General features: G+C 45.2%; 1 protein-coding gene across 2 annotated transcripts in view; it reads right to left on the reverse strand.

Annotated features, from left to right (window-relative positions):
* Positions 1 to 7,098: 7,098 nt before the first annotated feature.
* Positions 7,099 to 18,839, reverse strand: part of bcar1 (BCAR1 scaffold protein, Cas family member) — a 70,718-nt gene continuing 58,977 nt past the window's right edge. For both annotated transcript variants that reach the window (XM_088938764.1, XM_088938765.1), the window contains exons 3-7: positions 15,844 to 15,987; positions 12,474 to 12,587; positions 11,064 to 12,296; positions 9,702 to 9,791; positions 7,099 to 9,138 (exon numbers count right to left, since the gene is read on the reverse strand). In XM_088938764.1, coding sequence (XP_088794890.1) covers positions 8,629 to 9,138; positions 9,702 to 9,791; positions 11,064 to 12,296; positions 12,474 to 12,587; positions 15,844 to 15,987 — 2,091 coding nt within the window. In that variant the 3' untranslated portion in view covers positions 7,099 to 8,628. The remainder of the gene's footprint in view (positions 9,139 to 9,701; positions 9,792 to 11,063; positions 12,297 to 12,473; positions 12,588 to 15,843; positions 15,988 to 18,839) is intronic.

Raw genomic sequence — 18,839 nt, forward strand, 5'->3', positions numbered from 1 at the left:
AGTACATTTTATTAAATCACTGAATTTTGCTTAAGTATAATATCAGAGATTCTAATTTACTTAGTTTTTGATGCATTAAATGAAAATGTCAATATTACTCTTTTAGCTGTGTTAGTGCACAGCTCGGATATCTCCTTAAAAGATCTAATGGTCTGAAATTAATCAGCAAATGCAGTTCTTTGACTGTTGAGGGTTCTTAGAAATACATTTAAAAACAGTCGTGCTTGCACCATAGATATTCAACTATTACATTTCCTCTGCATGATGGTTTCAGCTGATTAAGGTGGTGCAGCCTCAAATCCCATAAGTGATACTAGAGCATTCCTATGCAACACGTATTACTTGAAGTATCAGCAGTTAAGTGCAGCAAACATATATCTGGCCTTCTTCTGTTCTGTTCTTCTGTATGCACTTGGAGCATGACTGTGCAGCTTTCGTTTGACTGATAAAGATAAGTCTGTGGAGAACTCCGTGCTGTAACACTATTTTGTGGTCATGATCTTTGCACTGATACATACTGTAAAAACTGTTTCTTAACTGGTGCTTTTTATCTTCACCAGAATACATTCATCCATTGTAAATGATAAACATTTCAAATAGCAATAGCAACATTTGTCTTTTATTATTGTTAAATAAAAGCCCCTGTTTTGAGTCATGATTTGAAAGTGCACAAGGAAGGTGACTCTCTGATAATCTTAGGGATAGAGTTCCAGAGCTTTGGGGCATAACAGGAGAAGCCCTGTCACCCATAGAGTGTAGACGGGCTTGGGGGACAGATAGGAGACCAGAATTAAAAGAGCGAAGGTTGTGAGGTGGGGAGTGCAACGATAGTAGCTCAGACAGGTACTGAGGTGCCAAGCTATGCAGAGCCTTACAGGTGAGAAGGAGGATTTTTAAGTCAACACGAAATTTGACAGGAAGTCAGTGCAAGGACTCCAGGATAGGAGTAATGTGATCACTTTACACAAGACCTGGTCAGGACTGGGTGCCAAATTCTGGACATACTGAAGTTTGTTCAATTTTTTCAATATTTTGCACATGTGGGGCAAATGTCAAGCCTGGATCAAATATCATCCCCAAGCTCTTCAAATTAAGATTGAAATTCAAGTACTGTGCCATCTACAGATAGGGTTACTGCATTGGATTTATATTGTTCGTGGAAAGTGCTGAGAAGTCTGCAGTTTAAATGAAGGAAATTTTGAGTCATTCAGGTTTTTATGTTAGAGATGCATTTGACATTGCAGAGACAGCCATTTCAGTGTCAGGATTAGTATGGATGTAGGTTTGAGTATCATCAGCATAGAAATGATAATTAAGAACATCTTAATAGCTGACCAAGTGGGAACATGTAAATGCTGAACAGTAGGGGGCCCTGTATAAAGCACTGAAGAACACCAGACTTCAGAACTGGAACCCCCAAGAGAGACAAAGTGTCAGTGATCTGTAAGGTAAGGTAAGATGAGAAAGTAAGACGTCATGATTAACAGTGTCAAAAGCAGCACTGAGGTCAAAGACAGGATGAGGTCAAGGATAGAAAGAGAAGCAGAATCAGAAGCCACAAGAAGATCATTAGTGACTTTAATCAGGGCATTTTCTGTGCTGTGTAGTTGTCTGAAACCAGATTGGAATGGTTTTAAGAGGTTCCTTCTAATACAGAAAATTTTATTTTAAATGTGATCATAAATCTGAGATTACAGTGAAGTGTACAGCTATAAAACAGCATATTGTTACAGCTTTAGGTTACTCAGAAGTGTCTCTTAGATTTTAGATTTTAAGTTTGTGACACTGGGAAGAGTAAACACTTCAAACTTCAAAGGAGAGGGCATGTTTGCTGAAGTCTGGAGGGTAGAAACAATTATAAAGTTTATCTTAGTATACCTAGGTAAGGTGTGGGTTAATGATTGCAAAGGAGCAGGACAGAAACAGAGAATATAAGAACATGATGAGGACAGAGAAGAAAGGAAGGGAAGAAGAAACAAGGAGAGCAGGGAAAGGAGAGTGGAGTTGGAGGAGTTGGGACTTGAAGCTTGTGCCAGGCGAGAGCCCCTACTTCATGATCATCCAAACCTGACTGCTGCTATGTACTTGAACCTTGTTAGAGAGAACATGCTTTTCTGGGTTTCTTGGGTTTCCTGGGTAAAAGATACCTCAGTTAGAAACGTCTTTCCTGCTCAGGGTGCATTTTTATGGATAGGGATATAAGGCATCTGGGATGCAGAGAAAGAGATTTAACTGCAGGTTCATTTGTATTTAGTTATAAGGCATCTTCTGTGTTATGTGGCCTCTGTAGGCATTATAAGTTTAACGCCTAGTAGCAGTCTCGGGTTTTCTGGGTGACCAGAATCTTAGGCCTCTGAAACACCTTGCTTGTAAATACTGTACATAGAGTAACTTGTGTTTTGTATGTTTTGTTGTGTGTAGTGTAGTTTGTGTCTTGTGTCATTGTAATCAATATCTGTCCAACCACATGTACTTGGATTATTACTCCTCTCAACAAAGCTGTGCCAGAGAACAAAGAATTTACGTGCCTCTAATTATACCAGCTGCTCAGGTATATTGCTAGAAAATCGGGGGTTATGAATAATTATTTCACTTATTAACTAAACCGCTCGGTCAATCCCTGATTTTCACCATTTTCAGAACCCCCATTTGTAACAATTTTTTTCTAGCTTCTCTGGATGAGGAATTTGTCAGTTGGTTTTTAATTCCGAAATTATCTTTGGTTCCTAGAAAGCCGCAGATGCCAAATCCTGCAGATTTTTTAAACCTCCAGCAGAAATCAGATCAAGGGAATGATAACAGTCTTATCTGTAAACTGGTTAATTTAAGGTTGCAGCAGAAAACTGGATACCTACATCAGGAATTAAAACCTGAAGACACTGAGAACCTCTGGCTTGGCTGTGAACCCCATCTGTAGAGCAGGGGACCCCCTCACCGGCTGGTTATGTTACACCTGGGCACTGAAATAGTGAACCTTCAATAGACTTAATAACAGGTTTAATTTGAGTTCTTTAACTGTTTTCCAGTTCCTAAACATGTGGTAGGCTGCCTTTTATAGGGGAACTACAAGGCTATTTTTAAATCTGGAGAAAGAAAGAATCAGCATTGATGAGTGCATTTCAAACCACAATAAAAGTAAAATTTACATCACAAAATTGACAAAATATCCAGGTATGCACATCGCCATGTTCTGCGATTCAGAACAAGGCAACAAAACATTCGGTGATGTGTTGCAGCCCTATGGCACTGTAAACAAGCAGGCTTGTGAATACATCTCTAAATCCAATAGAAATATTGCTCTCGAAATGTTCAAAAAAACACAAATTCTAACTTTTAATTACAACCCTCCCGATCTATTAAAAGGCAAATACCACCTTAAGTGGGACCAAAGTTTAATGAGATATTCAGGAGTCTATTTACCAAAAGATATTTCGGTATTAGCAACAATTAATTATGGACCCCTTATAACTAAAATTAAAGCAGATATATTGAAATGGAACCTAATCCCCTTTATGAGTTTCAGTTCTAAAATTCAATCTGTAAAAATGAAGCTACTGCCTCGATTACTCTTCCTATTTCAAGCTCTCCCTGTAGAAGTCTCTGCAAAACAATTTTCGGAATGGGATAAGATGATTTCTAGGCTTATTTGGCAGGGGAGAAAACCTAGAATTAGATTAAAAATTGCAGCTTTCAAAAGATAAAGGGGGTATGGCTTTACCAAATTTGAAAGATTAATTATTATGCATCTCAAGTTAAACCTCTCATTAATTTCTGTAATCCAGAATATCAAGACAGATGGAAAGATACTGAATTATCTCTTGTAAATAGCCCCCCAATTCAGGCACTATTAGGTAATAGGAATTTGGACAAAATTACTGAAAAAAATATTCAATCCATGGATTAAGTTTCAATTAAGGATATGGCATATGATCACAAAAGAGTATAATTTAGGTGAGGCAGTAAAGATATTCAGATGGTGCGCCCATGATACAGAGTTTAAACCAAATAAATTGGATAATAGATTTAAAATTTGGATTACAAAAGGAATAACTGCATTTTGTAATATAATGGATAAGAATCAACTACAACATTTTCAGTATTTGAAGGAGAAACATAATTTGGAGAATTCAGATTTTTATAGATAGCTTGAAATGCACCACTATTTTAATAAGGAGATTATAAGGGGAGATTTAGATATTGTTAATGATGGGGTAGTGAAAATAGTTACAGAAGCCTACAAATCAGAATTAGGTAAAGGTATTATATCTAGATTATATAAAGGGTTTATGGAAAAGAAATCATATTCTACAGAGTTTATAACAGATAAATGGGTGAAAGAAAGTGAAGTTAGAATTTCGAATGATGAGCTTAAAATTTGTGAATTTCAGTGGAGATGTACTAATTCGCATTTGTGGAGAGAGTTTTGCTGGAAAAACATTGTTCGATTTTTCATTACTCCGGGTCAGAAGGCGCACCATACTGAGGAAAACTCTGTGTTGGAGACAGTGTGGAAACCAAGGTGATCTTTGGCATATATTCTGGAACTGCCCTAAAATAAGGCTTTTCTGGAAGGAGTTACATGAGGCCCTGGAAACTATATTTGAAAGAAATGTACCCTTTACATTTGAGGTTTTATATTTTGGTAAACTGGATTTTGATTGGAGGGGAACTGACGAATATTGGTTTGGAATCCTTATATCAGCAGGGAAGAAAGCTATAACAAGAAAGTGGCTTCTCCCAGATTTACCAACAATGAATGATTGGATTGAATTAATAAAAGAAATATATATAATGGAAAAAATAACATTTTCACTAAAATTACAAATGAAGAAGATTGACAATTATTGGTCTAGATGGGTTCAGTACATTAAACCGTTAAGGTCAGATTTTGTTGAGATACAAAATAACTGAAATTTAATAAGGTACATTAACTGTATATAGTCTCCTCCCTTTTCATATTCATAAATGTATACATCTTCCTTCTTTTGAATGTATATAGTTTTGTTAAAAAGTTATATAATTGTAAAAAACTAGGGAAACAAACAGGAATTTGTGCCTGCGATGTAAGGCTGAATAATGGTTGTTCATATGTAAAATGGTTTTGTTTTGTTCTCTAAAATAAAAAATAAAAAAAAAGAAATATTGCTCTCGATTTGGAGGCAGTATAGACGACAAATACTTACTTGTTAACTCTGCATACAGTACAGATCATGTTGGAAACTTTCTGTGGTGAAAGGTTAGTTGCACAACCTGTACTATTAAGCCATTATAGTGACTAGTTAGCAGGAAGGGCCGCATCACGTCACAGTTCGTGGGAACTCAAATATGAGTTTGCAACAACATTTACAACGTTTCACAAAGATCGCTATTTTGGGCTTAATATGAAATTCGTCATTTATTTATAATGTCATATGAATTTATTTTGTTATTGAGATTTAACAGTCTGAGAAGCTGGGACTGCAGTTTCCCTTTAACTGTTGTGTTTCTTAAATAACTTAAGCTCTCCGACTTCTGAGATGGGAAAAAAACCTTGCAAGAGGCTGATGAAAAACAACAGTTGTGGAGGCGCCCAGGAACAGGACTTGGAACCCCCAGCTATTGAGGCTCCACTGACCACAAATCTCATGCTGGAAAATTATTGGCAGTAATAATAATGCCTGTGAAGACAGAGTGTTCTTACTGTAGCACAGCACCACTCACCTACGGTCAACAATGGCTGTGGTGCAGCTGGGTTTACAGGTGCCTGTAAATCTCCAGCGTCTTCAGAGCAAGGAACAACTTCAGTTTGATCAATTAAGGAAATATTGAGTAAATTATGCAATGAAGAGCTCAGGTCGAAAGAAAACCTGGAACTTTCTGTTCATTCAGGAATGGAGCTGTGCTCCTGCTATAGACTTATACAAGGCAATTGCTAACTTATTCTAATAACAAAGGCAGCTTTCCAAAGCTCTAAATATCTTTGTAGTTCCCCCTTTCTCCCTTTTAAACAACTGATGACCTCATGTGAAAAGGAAAAAGAACACCCTGAATCTGCTCTGTAAGTTATTAATTTAACTTTGTTGTTGCTGCTGAGACCGCTCCATGCAGCTGGTTCGTCCTGCAACACCTGGGGAAAGAAATGTAATCTGGGCTTCAGTACAATTCTGTATCTTTTCTTTCAGTACCTGGATAGCCCCGGCTCTCCACTGTACATTGCCTCTGCAAAGCCACAGTTCTAAAAATAGCCCACAGTGATTGTGGGGCCGATGAAGACTTGCTTTAAATTGTCGTCAAGGGTTAAGATTGTGAGACTGAACATGTATCTAGGTCACACAGCTAGAGCATGGTTGGTGCTTCACTGGAAGCAGAGACAAAACCTCTCAGAGCAGCTCAGCAGCTAGACCACAGAAAGAGCAGGACTGCCCGGAGGGGGCCAACAAACCACATCATCAGCAACACTGGGCTTCAGCGCACTCTGCTCACGGCACCATTCTGCACGACTTATCACACTCCCTGCAATCTCTTTGTGAGCTGATCGTCATGGCCGTATAGTTACCTGAACAGGTTTGTGTTTAGTCTAAGGGTCTGAGTGAAACTAGTGAACTACTTTGGCACCCGAGCTGCTTATCTCTAATATTGTCTGTATATTCCCTTATTTGTAGTGTGAGTAGTGTCAGAACAGGGAGCTCCATTAGCCTGGGAGCTGCAAAGAAGCTGATTCCACACTGAAAAGTAAAACCACAGAACTCTTCACACATGGGAATCTTGCACACTCCCCCCTTCCTGCAGCTCACAGCAGAACGACTGGGCTCCAGCAAGCGCAAAACTGTGCTGAAAGGCCTGTCGTTGGTCAAAATGCACACCAGTCACAAAGGTGACTTGATTGGTGGGTGAAATTCCCTCTTTCCTTTGTATTAAGGCGACATCAAAGGTCTTGTGACTAATTCCACGACATCAAGCACACCTGGAGGGTAGCACAGGCTCACAGGCTGCAGAACTTCTGCAGTGATGTTGCTCACAGCAGGAGGACGACACCGGGCTTAACCAAGAGGCAGCTGGAAGAAGCAGGAGTTGAGTACTGCCACACCACTTTTCATTGCCAAATGGAAAGGAAATATACACAGTTTCAATTTTTTAATGAAAATATATTAAACATATATTTTCCAGTTACGTAATATACAGTATGTCTTTAACATATTGTAATGATTCAGATCTTTGACACACAGATTTGATAATGTTTTTCACCACGATACCAGTAAATTGTTGTTTTTGCTTTTTTAAATGTACATCTAAACTGGGTGGGTTTAAACTACATACAGAGCAATATGCTGTATTGTATTTCTTTTTGTACATGATGAAAGTCAATTGACTTCCTTTCACACACTTGCCCCCAGGAAGTAGCTCATGTGGTCTGAGCAGCTCAGCCCTGTTGAAAGCGGTTCGACCTGTAGTGTTTGGGGAATTCAGGATTCGGAAGAGCGGAGTGGAACAGTGAATGACAGCGCGAGTGTGAAAACACAATCCCACCCAGCACCTCGACGAGAACAATCCAGGACTCCCCAGAACGCGCAGAAACAGCGGACGAATCGGGGACTGCCCTTGTGGTTTTCCGAGTCTCTGCAGACCCAGGTTCAAGCCTGTGCCCAGACCAGGCCCGAGAGGTCAAGCGGCAGAACTGATCCGCGAGGCTCCTAGCTCAAGCCGCGACATCCGAGGTCCTGCTGCGGCACAGCCCAGGTCTCCTTGAGTCACTCAGCCCCTGGCCGGCAGGGGGCCGGACTCTCTCCAGGCTCCGGGCCCTGGGGCAGGGCGACCGACACAACTCGAGACGCGCAGGATGTAAAGCCAGCATCCCAGCGTGTTGCTCAGAAGCAGCCCGGGGCGCTGCACCTGCCCTCGCTCTCGGTTTGCAGTGCCATGCCTGCTGGAGCCCCACCTGCACTGTCAGCTGACAGACCGGCCTCCTGCGGTCAGAACCAGCCGCCCCACCACCTCGCCCCCTGCCATTCTCTTCACCACGGTTCTATATTAGGAGATTAGGTTTTTCCCCCCCCAGACTGCAGAGCAGAGATGCTGTTGAAATGATTTCTTTTCTGCATAATTAGAACATTTTAATTAGCACGCGGAGCTCTTTAATTAATACAGTCCCAGGGTGATGGGCGCCGGGCGTCGATAAGACTGCTCTCCTCCCTCAGCCCTAATCCGCTGTCATCTGCTCTATTTAAAAACCAACAGCAGAGAAAAATACTTCTTCCATTCTCACTACACGACAGTTTAAAAAACCTTCCCTTCTCCCTTTTTTTCGGAGAAAAAAACAGCATTCGTACTACATACCCAGATTTGAAATTTAGACACCCTTGAATTCATTTTCTTGTAATAATAATAACAGCAATAATAATTATAACAATAATAATCAATACATTCTAAAAACTACTTTTTGTATTTCTTTTCTGCTTGTCTTCAAAAACATATAGTATAATTAATTTTCCCCCCTTTCGCTAGTAGTAACTTAAATATTTACAAAGATTAATTTACAACCAATGGCCCTGCCCAGTCTGATAAATTTGTCCTTTTTTAAAAATAAAAAGCACAAAAAGAGTTCATAGTCCGCTGTGTTTATATTAGGTTTCTTTTCCCTGGTGTGGGCTCTCACAGGGAGGCCATCTGGCTCAGGACCATGCGGAACTGCTGCGTGGAGTTCGCCAGGTCCCGCACCCTGTCAATCATGTCCTTGGCCGCAGTGGCTGATGGGTACTGTAGCGCCGCTGTCTTGGTGGTGACCACTATCTCCTTCAGCTTGTCACAGAGCAGGTTGCTGTGCTGCGTCACCTTGTTGCGGATCTCCAGGGCCTTGGCTTGCCTGGACAGGGTGTCCCCGATGAAGACCAGCTTGTGGGCGCTGAGGATGACGAACTTGCTGTGCGCCACGAAGATTTTGGGTGGCTGGTTGTTGTTGATGGAGGAGTAGAAGGCGTCGATGGCGTTGTTGAGCGTGGTGATGTTGGCCTCGCACTGCTCGGCATAGAAGAGCAGCAGTTGCCGGTCGCCGGGGCTCAGCTTGCTCCGCGAGGGTGGGTAGTGCGAGGGGGGCGTCCAGTTGGTCATGTCGTTGTCGATGGGACGGGTCACCTCCTGCTCCAGCCGCTCAAACTGCTTCAGCTGGAGGGCAGAGAGAAGAGAGGCGTGAGCAACGAAACCCCAGATCCTATCAGACTCTCCTCACAAACTCATGACTGGCTCTCTGGGATTATTGCGAAGGATAACGACTCGTAATTAAATCACTGTTTCTGGGTGGTGCAGGGCATTGCAATACTCTTCATATGAACAGACCTGTAGGCTGTAGGCCACAGCAGAGGGGTCTTCACACAGAGAAGCCCCAACAGAAAACAGCACAGCCCTTTTTGTATAGGAACTCCAGCTGTGTGCAAGTCACTGCCAGCTGGGCTTAATACTTAATACTGTATGATGTTATTGGTAAGTATTAATGAAACATGAATGTCCATGTAGACAGTCTGGTTTTCAAGGGCAGAATCAGCTTTTAGACAGAGTGGATGGAAATCAAGAGTATCTTGTTCCAACATCACATTGTTTTTAAACGGCTGTCTAGGCTGTGACAGGCCTGTTTTGGGCCGAATGATGAAGGTGTCCTTATCTTCCACTGCCTGCCATGCAAACCAGTTCTGCCCACACAGAGGAGCGTCTCTCCAGCTCGCTGCGCTCACCTGCTGCTGGGCCAGCTGGGCTTTGCCCTGTCGGATAATGTTCCCCTTCTCCAAGAGCTCCTTCTGGTTTTTCTCAAATTCCTCTTTCCCCTAGAGAGCCAAGACAAAAAAAAAAGGAAAAAATTTTTTTGTGAAAAGTACACAAAACCCAACTAAAACTAGAACTGCTGACTGGCCAGGGTGATTCTGAAGGCTTTTACCTTGAATAAACAATAGTTAAATTTGTTGTCTTGACCTGTATTGGAGAGTGAGGCTACCAAACACAATATGGCAGAAATGACAGATTGTGTTATATAACAGGCCAACAGCAGGTGGCACTGTGGGTCCACCTCACCCAGCCTTTCCGTTCACACCGAAGGCCGGAGGCTGAAGCACACTGAAGGCTGTGCCAGGATAATGCTACTGATTCAGTTGGAGCCCTTTGCATGTCTACATTCTACTCCCTGCTGTGCAGCGGAGTAAATACTGGGATCTGCAGCCTGGTCTGCTGCAGATGTTCTGACCCTCAGTGCACTGTACCCCATTCATTCAAATGTCAAAAACCCAGGGAGAACCTCTGGAAATCCCACAGGAAAAGCTAAGCTGTACCAATTTTTATCACCCATTTACCCTCAAAAACTGTACTGAGTGTTACACAGGCTACATACATTCTTTCCCTTGACTCCGGGTCGCCCAAGTAGAAGACAAAAGCACTATGTTACAGGAACAGGGGTTGGCGTGCATGAAGGACAGCACAGTCAACATGACCACAGCCACTGTGACAACTTCTGCTTCTGAATGAAGCTTGAACATGGAGGCAAATCTCTTCAGGCATAAAACAGGCAAAAATCTTTCTTACAAACAGCAAAACCTGCTTTTCTTAAAACAGCAAACCCTTTCTGTATCTGCCAGCACAGGCAGATCAACAGAGACTCTGCAGGGTGCACAAAACCAGATATTGCAAAGATCCAGTGGCAACACACGTCTTCAGGTGTGAATTGCGACCTAATGTCTGATGCCTTAACACTATGGTTCACGGTTCCATTTCAGATTAAAACTTCACACATCAATAAAGGTGCGACTTCCTGTTTAAAAGATTGCTAACAGGATCCTGCCTTTTACCTACATCATGTGTCAATAATGCTGCTATTTGCTGTATCATTCTAAAACAGTCGGCCATTTTTTCCAGATCTTGACAAGCAAAAAGGAAATGCTAATCTGTCAGGTTGAAGATCATGACACCCCAGTGAACTTCAGCTCCCACTGCTCCCCTGGACTCAAACTAATGATAAATGGAAAAGGAGCAGGAATCTGTAAGAGAGAGAAGCAGGGGGAAGTAGAAAGAAAAGGAAGAGAAGATGGAGAGAAAATTAAAGGACTCACCTGTAAATGAACATAATCATAGTCCTCCATCCAGCCTCCCTCTGTGTTCTCATACTGACTGTCTAGTGTGTCCTCCGCCATGAATTTCGGTGGCGAGGGCAGGGGTCTGGACTGGATGTTGGCCTTTTCAGGCAGGCCAGTCTGGTAGGCCGAGATGTTGTTGTTATTGGTAACCTGGCCCAGGCTCTCCAGCCCGGCCTGGGAGAAGGTGTGCCTGGAGTCCCCCAGCTGCGGGGTGTGCGGCGCCTGCTGCTTTGTCCTTTTAAACAGTAGGGAGGCGTTCCCATGGAGGAAGGAGGCCAACTGCTTGGTGTCGTCGGGCACACCCCTGGAGCACATGACCAGGCGGTCCAGGTCGTCCCCTGAACTGGTCTTGCCAGCCACCAGCACACTGAGGGCCCAGTTGCAGTTGTCCAGCGCCTGGCTGTGCTTCAGCAGTCCTTGGTAGCCCTCCTCCATCTTCTGGACCTGCTTGCTGAGTTTGGCCTGCAGAGTGCGGTCAGTGGCCTGGGCAGCGTTGGCCACTGCCCCGCGGGCGAACTCCAGCAGGTCCTTCACTGAGCTCTTCACCCTCTCCACGGCCGCGCGGATGCCCTGCAGGTTGGCCTCCATCTGCTCGGGGCTGCGCCAGCTGCTGCTGATGAAGGACATGAGGCTGGACACCGAGCTCTCCACGCTGTGCTGCAGCTTGACCAGCACTTCCATGGCCACGTCCAGGTCCAGCTGGAGCTCCCTGCCTGAGGGCTTGGCCGTCACCGAGGACTCCTTGACCGGGATGATGTCCAGCGAGGAGGTGGAGAGGTTGCTGCGTGTGCTGCCTGTGCTGGAAGCGGACAGACGCTTGAAGCTGATGGTCAGCTCCTCTGTGGAGGCGGCGTCCCGAACCACCTGGGGAGGCACATCGTAGATGTAGTCACCCGTGTCCTCGCCCCCGAGCGGCCTGCCCCCGGCCGGGTGCTCCCTGGGGAAGTCGTACACGTCCTGCGGGCGCTCCTTGCGCAAGCTCGGGGGGATGTCGTAGATCTCCTGGGCTGCCGTGGCGTCGCCCTGCTTCCCAGACAGCGGCGGCACGTCATACACGTCCTCGGGGTGCTGGGGCTGGACCAGGGGCTGGTGGGGCTTGCTCTCGGGGCTCTTCTTCATCTTCACGAAGTGCGGGGGGACGTCGTAGGTCTCCTCTCGGATCGGCCCGTCCGGAACGTCCTTGCTCACGGAGGGCGGGAAGTCATACACCTGCGAGGCAGGAAGCACCGGCAATTATCTCCCAGCTCCATGATTCCAAAACAAAACCGACCTTTCCCGAAAATCCCAGCTTTGCAGTGCTGGAAACCCGAACTCTTGCTACGATCCTACGCTCACTCTTGCCCGCAGAGCTTGGGAAACTCCAAGCTTGCTTTTGCAGAGGCTCACCGTTTGCTGTGTGTGGACGTGGCTCTTCTCCACAATAGGCGGGGTGTCGTAGATTTCCTGCACCCCCTCTCGACTCGGGGGACCCTTCACGACCATTGGGGGGGTGTCATACACCTGCAGGGGACACAGAAGTCAAGGAGCTGAGTCTCGGAGCTTCAGTGCAAGACAGTTCCATAGTACCACAGTACCGTCTAACTTTTTCACATGACCCCGTCACGGCCTGCTGAGCAGAAAATAGACAGTGTAACTGGCAGGAGATACAAATCAAGCACTGATGAAAGCAAAAATTAACTCCTTGCAGTGTGTCAAAGTGTGTGCATTTAATCTGATTGGCATGTTTCACAGTGGTGTTTTGATTTACTGTAGCTAGCTGTGATTTCACAGACATAAAAAGCCACTTTCCAGCCAAAACTGTCATTCTCTCTTCTCAAATATCTATCCTGTTAGGTGCAGACGTTGTTATTTTCTTCCTTTCCTGCCCACATGTCAGAAGATTGTTCTTTTGCAGCCTGAACAAGAGAAGCACTCTCGGGGCCGGGGACAAATTGGCGTATTGTTGAGACACTTGAACACCCTTTCAGATCGAAGTGCTTCCTTTCTGAAGGGGTTTCCGAGATACTGCTGCTACAACAGACACATTAACTCGATTGAGAGATTCTCTATAGGACAAATCCTTCTCCCAGGTTTTACATGGAAGTCGGATCCGTTTGCTTTATGGCCCTCTGCCTCATGCCAAGTTGCAGCAGTGATTGAGACAACCTGTGAGTGATTTCTGATTGGAATCGATGTCATGATCGACAGTGTAGCGTGAACCTACTACGGACATTCAGAAATGTAGGGAAAATGCATTTAGACCTGGTGTCTAAAATGTCTGGTGAGAGAAATCAATGGACACGATGCGTTACACTGTGCTTACTTCATGAATGATCAGCAAAGTATCCAGTAATGGAGAGAGACCACGTGTTCCCACAATTAATGTAATCCCGTCAACACTAACACTCCAGTCAGCAATCAAAAACATCTACAACCCCCACTGCTCTGGGCTCACCAGCATGCTGATGCCCAGCAGGTCCAAACCCTCACAGAAACACACATAACCCCAGGTCTGACATAGGTTATTAAAAACATTGCTGCATTTTAAAAACTGTAACAAAATTAAAATGTTACAGTTTTAGATTAAAATGTTACAGTATTAGAAAAAATGCTGCTGTTTCTTCACACTAGATTATGAACTCATGCCCTTTATTTCTCCCAGTTGTAAGCACTCTGGGTGATAGATTGTGGTACGGGTGCCTCTGGAAGACGAACTGTGCCAGCCATGTGCTCTTTAGCAACCGGTGCCCTGGCTGAGCCAAGGCAAGTCCGACTGAATCACGCTCTGACTTTCGATCTACATTAACACAGTTAAATGGGCCCTTGCCCCTGGTGCCTGCGAGTGAGCAGAACAGCAATTAGAGTTCTTCCTGCACAATGAGATACAATCATTGTGCAGAGAGAGGAGCTTGGATGGGGGGGGGGACCTTGAATATTAACATCAAACGCCAGCTAATCGTTTGCCTTGAGGGCAGATCAGGAGAAGAGACGAAGGAAAGCAAGAGGTTGTTCAACAGCAGCAGCAGCTACGCGGGCTGGTCAGACCCTTTTCGGTCGAGCAGCTCTGCGGTGATGGGCTACGCCTCCTCAATCCCTAACACGCAGCGCTAGTGAAAGACACAGGTCTGCAGCGAGCGCCTGCTCTTCTGACCGCAAGCACACGTACTTTTTTTATTCTTGCGCCAGTTCGGCTGTGGGTGACAACAGCGCCGGCAGCGAGGCGCCTCTATTATTAGCACAGGCACAAGAACTGTGAACATCGGCTTTATATAGACTGTGAAACACTGAAATTAAAAATGAAATTCCTGGAAAAGAACTCAGTGAAACCTGAAGGTCAAAAAGGTATTAATTCAAGTCGATGAATCATTTTATTCAGAAGAAGTCACTATGAAATTACTACAAAATGAAAGAAGTCACTATGAAATGAAAAGCCTTCTTTGCCGGAGTCATTACTGCTCGTGGGCAAGGGCAGCCTGCATCAGGACAGGTGTCGCTTCTGCAAACATGTCAGGCATTTCAAAACCAACAACTGTCCTCCATCTCCGGTCCCCTCTGCCAGTAGGAAAGTTGCTCTGCACTCTGACAGGTAGAACTGGAAATTGAAAAGCATGTATATCACAAGACTGGAAAAGCAGATGTGCCATGTTTATGCACAACAAAGATTCCAACTCTAAGTGGAATTAAAGAACCCCAGCTTCCCATTTATCATCCTGGCAGCGCTCGACGCTAGATGAGGCATCCTGTTCCCCGGGAGCTCACTCGAGCAGAGTGGCACTCAGCCGAAACCGGCAGATGCAGAGGAATCCCGAGGGAGCTCTGGAGCATACTGCCAGTCGGGAGCTCATTCTGCGCCTGTCTGGAGCTGTCCTGTTCCAGCAGCTCCAGAGCGCCTGCGCGCCCCGGCTCCGGCGGGGAGTCAGTTGCTGGCGCACAGCACTGTGCTGCCCTGAAAGCCACCGGGGCCAGTGCTGACCACGGAGCAGATCTGTCCACCGCTGCACTGGCTGACAGGCCTGTCGCTGTCGCTTCTGGCTGCGTAGGGTCATTAGGAGAACGCCAACAAGTAACTCATTTAAAGGTTCTTAAAAACGGAATTTCCAGCATCTCCCTTCCTATGTTTATTTCAAAGTCCATGAAAGTTACCAGTACCAGTTACCAGTCCATAAAAAGGGAACTTATTCATGGACTTGATTATTCCTAGCATCCATTTCTTACATAGTGTTTTAGAACCATGGTACAGCTGTTTTAAGTTAAAAAAGTTCTTTAGTCTACAAATAATATTTTCCTGCTCAAAAGACATCCATCTATCACACATGCAAACATAAGCGAAAGATAAGTAAATCCTGTATATACATGAATAATAAACCTGGTGCCTGGTTTTAAACAGCCAGAGATCCTTCTAAATCAAGGTGGGGGGCTGCACACTGGTGGTTTGTGGAGCGGAGTCCTCATTACCTGTAAAGCGCTTTGAGTGTCCAGAAAAGCGTTATATAAATGTAAGGATTATTATATACTATTATATAATAATACCTGCTGGCTATACTGGAGTTACCTGCTGTCTGTACTGGTATTACTTGCTGGCTATACGGGAGTTACAGTACCTATCAGCTATACTGGAGTTACCTATCGACTATACTGGAGTTACCTTCTGGTTATACTGGTATTACCTGCTGGCTGTACTGGAGTTACCTATCATCTGTACTGGTATTACCTTCTGGCTATACTGGTATTACCTGCTGGCTATACTGGTATTGCCTATCAGATGTACTGGTATTACCTGCTGGTTGTACTGGCCCCTGGCTGGAGGAACATCGTAGATCTCCTGGGATGGAGGAAGGTGGCGTGGGACATCATACTCGTCCTGTTCTGTCTTTGGGTTTTCATACACGTAGACCTGTCCCACCCTTGTTGGGACAACCACCTGGAAAACAGAAAGGAGACCAGCGAGCATCAGCCAACAGCCCGTGACCTGGGGAAACTCTCAGAGAGGGTTTACCTTCTGCACACGGCAACAAAATCCATTTGAGTACACTGTGGATGAGACTCAAAATAAAAGCCCGGAAGGAGACTGACCAGCTGCAACACTGCATATTTGTACAGTTTTGTCCCACTGTCACATCAGCCCTGCACAAGCAAACACCCACTGCTGACCTCTGCCCTCATTCCATCTCCCTGCCCTTGCGAGCGGCAGCAGCCTTCAAGCCAGATGTGAAAAGTGCTGGCAGTGCAGTGTGGGAACCCAGACTACTATTGTCTATGGCATTTACCCAGCCTGCAATAACACACATTCCAGCTGACCCAGCCTTAGGCCACAAGAATTATTAGGCATTTTCAGGAAAGCGTCCTGTTGAATCAATGTGGTGCCACAGCAGAGGAGACCACTTCAGACAGGTGCTGCAGGCAGAGCTGCTTGCATAGCTGAACGGTCTTTTGCAGTCTGTTCCTTCAATTGCACAACCGCGCTATACTCCACTGCCCCTGGTTTTGGGAAACTGGCACCAACTGTGGCAGATCTGGGCAAACGCTACAACAGAGGGGTGCCTGTACCTCAAGGGCCCATGGCCAATCTGACACAGCTTGGCTGAGAGCTACTCCACTCTATAAAGGCACTGGAATGGAAATTCTCGTTGAGTGGGTGACATTTTAACAATGAACAGTTTTGGCATTTTATTAAGAATTACAGAAGATATATAGTACGTTGTTTCTAGCCTACAATTCCCCCCATCTGCCCACCAAAGCAAAACTGAGTTACTGTAGTTATTTATCCATTTCATTTTTGCCATTGTCTCCAACTGCTTCTTTGTAGTGTGATCAGTCATTTAGATTCATCTTTAAAAATTAATTTCATCTGGTTAAAATCTTGTAAATAAAACCTTTTCCCAGTCCAGTAATGTTTTTATGCAATTACAGAAAGAAGTGCATAGTATCTAATTCACTAACACACTTTCCTGTATCTGTGCTTGTGCAAACACAGCAAGATCTACAGCTCACACTTCAGGGCTCCACCCAGGTGAGCAAGATCACACCGAGCAGTGTGAGATGTCAGAGGACTGTGTTGGGGGTATTCGTGTTAATCATGACTACCAGATCTCTGGGACAGGGGGCAGTGGCCACAATCGTGAGTCTCCTGCTGTGCAGAATCTCTTGAAAACCTGTCCTCACCGTGACAATAATTATGGAGCTGCAGGTAACAGGGCTGTTTTTAGTTTTCTTCCAGCAGTAATTACTGGCCTGTGCAGCATGGAGAGTAAAGGGCCTGGAAAACTGTAATTTTCATCAAAGCTTCCAAAGAGTGCTGATAAGACCCAACATGCCGGTAAACATACTCAGGAGGAGCACCCCCCACGCCCCTCCCCGTCAGGGGGCTTTTTTAGATCAAAGGCAGGTAGCAGGCTGGAGGTCTTCTCCTCTGCGTGAACGAGGCCGAGCACATGAAGGGAAGGGAGAATGGCCGCACCGCAGCACTGACACGGGAGGAGACACAACAACAGGCTGGGGCTTCAGCCAAGGCACAGCAGGCTGATTTGATCAAAGTCAGTATCAGCGACGAGCGCAAGCTTTTCTCCAGTCCAGCCTCAGCTCTCAGGCTGCGTTGTGCCATGCTTTCAGAGTGTTCACCCACTCTTGTCCCCCTGCAGATTCGTGCTACAAATCCATAATTGTTTAGCTGACAAGGACCAAGAGTGACATAACAATGAAGGTACTTGCAGTATTAACATTCTGCATTTGAGAAGCCTAAGGATGCGCCAGCTCTGAGTTACAGATTGAAGATTCCTCTGTGCTGCTTGTGATTGTGCACGTCTGGCTGCTCTTCAGTGGGGGCTGAAGTGCCGACGTGCTTTGGCAAAGGTAAGAGCAGGGCCGCACATCACACTAGTGAACTGCGCTGCGCACATACGCCCCCTGGGGGCCTGGAGTAAGCCTGCCTGTGTCTGATCTCCCTGCTTTTGCTGGCTGTGCTGACCTTAGTACCACCACGCAGCAAGACAGCACCCACAAGGGACACAGCAGCAATGGCAACAACAATGAGATTAATGGAAAATGTTCTCCTTCCCCCCCCACCGTCTTAATTTGCTAAGAGCATACAAAGCAGCCTAAAAAAATCAGCAGTCAGCAACTGAATCTCATTTGGAATAACACAGATCCAGCAAGTCACCGCTAATGTGCAGCTAATTAACTTAGCACTAGGTCAACCCATTAGAATCAGCTGATAACAATCACTTTACAAATGCCTTAATTGAGGTTTTAAATTCAGAATTTTGCTTAAATGCCATTTACCCTGCTTATAGGCTTATGAAGGCAGACATGCTCTAATAAGACAGAGCAACCCTTTCACTGTCTGACTGAAGACCAGCTGATTTCTTCCCATCTTTCTTAACTGCTTTACCGAGAAGCGCAGCTCAGAGCTGTTAATCATCACCTAAGCTTTCACTCCAGAATACAGGACAGGTGCCAAACACTCCCAGCCCAGCAGTTTCTTTCTGAGTGTCCCACTGTAAACAAAGCAATTAGCGAAATGTGTGCGCACGCAAGCATCACGCACAGGAAACGCTTCCTGTTTCCTTATTGTCGTGGCAACCTGGTCTCCTTCCCGATGGCTCGGAGAGTGGACAGTCCCTGACGGAATGTCCAACAAAGCGGGATGACTGGGAGATCCTGTACAAAGAGGCCACAGCGTTGCTGGTAAAGGTCGCAGGGCCAAGCAGCAGACCCCCGAATCCAGACGACTTTGAGACAAAGCCTCTCACCTGCCAGAGAACAAACACGCCAGCA

The sequence above is a fragment of the Atractosteus spatula genome, chromosome 21, assembly GCF_055471065.1.
Source record: "Atractosteus spatula isolate fAtrSpa1 chromosome 21, fAtrSpa1.hap1, whole genome shotgun sequence".
Classification (NCBI taxonomy): Eukaryota; Metazoa; Chordata; class Actinopteri; order Semionotiformes; family Lepisosteidae; genus Atractosteus; species Atractosteus spatula.